Source organism: Ranitomeya variabilis, chromosome 1, assembly GCF_051348905.1.
Source record: "Ranitomeya variabilis isolate aRanVar5 chromosome 1, aRanVar5.hap1, whole genome shotgun sequence".
Classification (NCBI taxonomy): domain Eukaryota; kingdom Metazoa; phylum Chordata; class Amphibia; order Anura; family Dendrobatidae; genus Ranitomeya; species Ranitomeya variabilis.
Genome location: NC_135232.1, coordinates 164,102,831 through 164,106,315, shown reverse-complemented (window position 1 = coordinate 164,106,315; position 3,485 = coordinate 164,102,831). Strand labels below are relative to the sequence as shown.

Sequence of the window (3,485 nt, the reverse complement as noted above, 5' to 3'; positions counted from 1 at the left end):
TCCTGAATTCATTATTTCTGACACCTGACTTGATGAGTATAGATCTGTTGTGTAGGCTGCTGTCACACTGTCAGTATTTGCTCAGTATTTCAAATCAGTATTGGTAAGCCAAAACCTGGAGAGGAACTATGTGAGGAAAAGGATTCAAAGAACACGTACCCCACTTCTGCATGTATCAATCACTCATGGTTTTGGATTCCAAATACTGATGGAAAATACGAATGGACGATGGAGGTCATACGAGACACATGTATACTCACCAGGACAAGTGCCAAGAAAAATGAATTCAGGAGCCATTGGCATCCTGAATTCATTATTTCTGACACCTGACTTGATGAGTATAGATCTGTTGTGTAGGCTGCTGTCACACTGTCAGTATTTGCTCAGTATTTCAAATCAGTATTGGTAAGCCAAAACCTGGAGAGGAAGCATGTGAGGAAAAGGATTCAAAGAACACGTACCCCACTTCTGCATGTATCAATCACTCATGGTTTCGCATTCCAAATACTGATTCAAAATAGTGACCCAAAAAAGCTAGTATTATACAAAACTTTTCTTTTTTCTTTTTTAACCAATATACTTACGTTCTTCGTGCAAGGACCGGTCTCAAAAACGCAAGGATGCGGTGGTACTTGTATTTTCGTATCCTTGCTCCAGAACCACTTGGAAGCCGGCTCTCTTGGCGCAGGTCCTTGTTGAAGCGGTCCTTCATCGATCACCAACGTGTTTTGACTTTTGACACTGTTGACAAAACAAAACATAATAGTTAGGACAATGGTCTTTTGACCGTGGTCACACAACTGTGTGTGCTGTGAAAAAGTAATGACTTTCTCTCATCATACACAGTTGTGTGAGCATGGACAAGGTATTGACTACATCACACTGCATTGCGATACTTACCAAATGCAGAACGGACCCGAGCCGGGGCATTGGCCCAGCCATCCCACAACGCTGTGGCCACCTCATTCCAAAGCCTCCGGATCGTCACGTTGTTGGCGTGCAGTGGATCCCGGGTGTCCCACAATGGGACTCGCTCATGGACCAGGGAGATGAGGTGTTCATTCTCAATGAGGTCCTCATCCCCTTCTGGAACCTAAAAACAAAAAGGACATTAATATTGGAGGCATTCACATACGGAAGACAGAAAACAGAATCAGAGGAATGGCATGAATATTGAAATAAAAAAAACACTGGTGCTGAAGCAAAAGGGAAAGAAAGAGAGAAGTAGAAAGAAATGAAGATTCAAGAATTGTAAAGTGAGGATACAATAAACAGTCAGCCAGGTATACTTACACGCTGCCGCCGTGCCACCCGACCGTGACTACGCTGCTCCTGCCCAGTCTCCTGCCCAGTCTCTTCCGCTGTAGAAGAAGTGGTCTGAAAAAAGGAAAATATACATTGTCATATGTGTAGATGTGACAGTGAATACTTACCAATCTGAGGAGGTGAATACTCACTTCGCTGACATGTTCCCCTTGTGCAGGCTCAGGCATTTCCTCATCAGAAGAAGAAGACATTCTGATGTGTGCAGAAAGAAAGAAATGGCAGAAATTAGGGCATATAGACACAGATTATAGAAAAGAAATGCATTGGATAGGATATACTCACATAGTTCTGAGGCTTGTTTGCTTGTTTGCTGCTCCAAGAGGTTGTGAGGCGTCTAGTCTGCAAGACAGTCTGATGAGTAGTGAACTGCAAATGTCCACTTCCTCCCTTCATCACCTTGTATGTGGGGGGTGGCTTATCAGTGTCTAGACATGTTTTTCTCAATTGAGACGCATGCGTCGGCAAATGCAAGCAAATGCATGTGCTGCAAAACGCATGCGTTTACATAGACTGCAATGCGTTTTTTTGGCGCAAACCTTGCGCAATCAGCCGCTTACGTTTCCAGGCGGCAAAATGACGCCTCTAAAAATTACTACATGTTGCATTTCCGCGCCAAGACGCAGACGACTAGACGACGTATGCGTCGTCAAACGCTGCAAAACGCAAACAAACAAAAACGCATGCGTCGATAATGTTAAAGATAGGAATACACAACGCATGCGGATATTTGCGGAAGAAACGCTGCGGACACAAGCGCAAATGTGAAAGCGGCCTTACCGCTGATCAGAGCCCATGTTTGCCACACTGTCATGCAGATACAAGCCTTTGCGATAACTGGCAATGAGTCTTTTACAACGCTCTGGAGGAATTTTGGCCCACTCATATCTGCAGAATTGTTGTATTTCAGCAACACTGGAGGCTTTCAGAGCATGAACCGCCTTTTTAAGTACATGCCACAGCTTCTCAGTCGAATTAAGGTCAGGTCTTTGACTAGGCCACTCCAAAGTCTTAATTTTGTTTTACTTAAGCCATTCAGAGGTGGACTTTCTGGTGTGTTTTGGATCATTATCTGCTGCACAACCCAGGTGCGCTTCACCTTGAGGTCACGGACAGATGGCCGGACATTCTCCTTCAGGAATTTTTGGTAGACAGAAGAATTCATGGCTCCATTTACCACAGCAAGTCTTCCAGGTCCTGAAGCAGCAAAACAGCCCCAGCCCATGTTCCTTTTCTGAAAGGCTGTGTTACTTCTAAGCCAGATGTAATGGGACATACACCTTCCAAAAAGTTCACCTTTTGTCTTGTCAGTCCACAGAGAATTCTCCCAAAATTCTTGGGGATCATCAAGATGTTTTCTAGCAAAATTTAGACAAGCCTTTATGCATAGCTCCCAACCGTCCCTCATTGTGCGGGACTGTCCCGGTTTTGAGCCTTTGCCCCGCACTCCCGCATGGGACGCTCTGATCCCGCAGACAGCAGGAGTGAGAAGCAAGCTGACACGCCCCCTTGTGTTAAGCCATGCCCCGGGCCCTTACCTTTCCATATGGCTGCCAGCTTTCTGCGCACAGGACCTGTGATGAGGTCACAGGAGGAGAGGAGTCAGGGGTCACATGATCGGGACCTCCGTCCGTGGATTGCAGGACTCGGCTGTGCTGGTTGCCACATGGTGCTGCATGATGATGAGGTAAGTAATGCCTTGTGTGGGGTCAGGAGGTGTACAGTGTGGATGTAGCAGAGCCGTGTGTGTGTGCGAGGTGTATGGAGCGGAGCCGTGTGTGTGCGAGGCGTATGGAGCGGAGCCATGTGTGTGCGAGGTGTATGGAGCGGAGCCGTGTGTGTGCGAGGTATATGGAGCAGAGCCGTGTGTGTGCGAGGTGTATGGAGTGGAGCCGTGTGTGTGCGAGGTGTATGGAGCGGAGCCGTGTGTGTGCGAGGTGTATGGAGCAGAGCCGTGTGTGTTATGACCCCAATGGCGAGGGTCTCAGAGAAATAGGTAAGTCTGCGAAGTACAAAAATCCAGCTCATAGGGCAGTGGTAACTGGGTTGACCATATATCTACTCCTAACGCCAACACTAGAAGTAGCCGGGGAACATGCCTACGTTGGTCGCTAGATGTCTCGCGCCAGCCGGAGAACTAACTACCCCTAGAAGAGGAAAAC

General features: G+C 47.1%; 1 protein-coding gene across 1 annotated transcript; it reads right to left on the bottom strand.

Annotated features, from left to right (window-relative positions):
* Nucleotides 1–345: 345 nt before the first annotated feature.
* LOC143793799 (uncharacterized) lies at nucleotides 346–1,650 on the bottom strand. The gene is made up of 5 exons (XM_077280780.1): nucleotides 1,609–1,650; nucleotides 1,458–1,518; nucleotides 1,294–1,377; nucleotides 901–1,093; nucleotides 346–741 (listed from the first exon to the last, which is right to left on the bottom strand). Exons 2-5 carry the CDS (start codon nucleotides 1,515–1,517, stop codon nucleotides 716–718), a joined length of 363 nt encoding a protein of 120 aa, XP_077136895.1. The 5' UTR covers nucleotide 1,518; nucleotides 1,609–1,650; the 3' UTR covers nucleotides 346–715.
* Nucleotides 1,651–3,485: the final 1,835 nt, after the last annotated feature.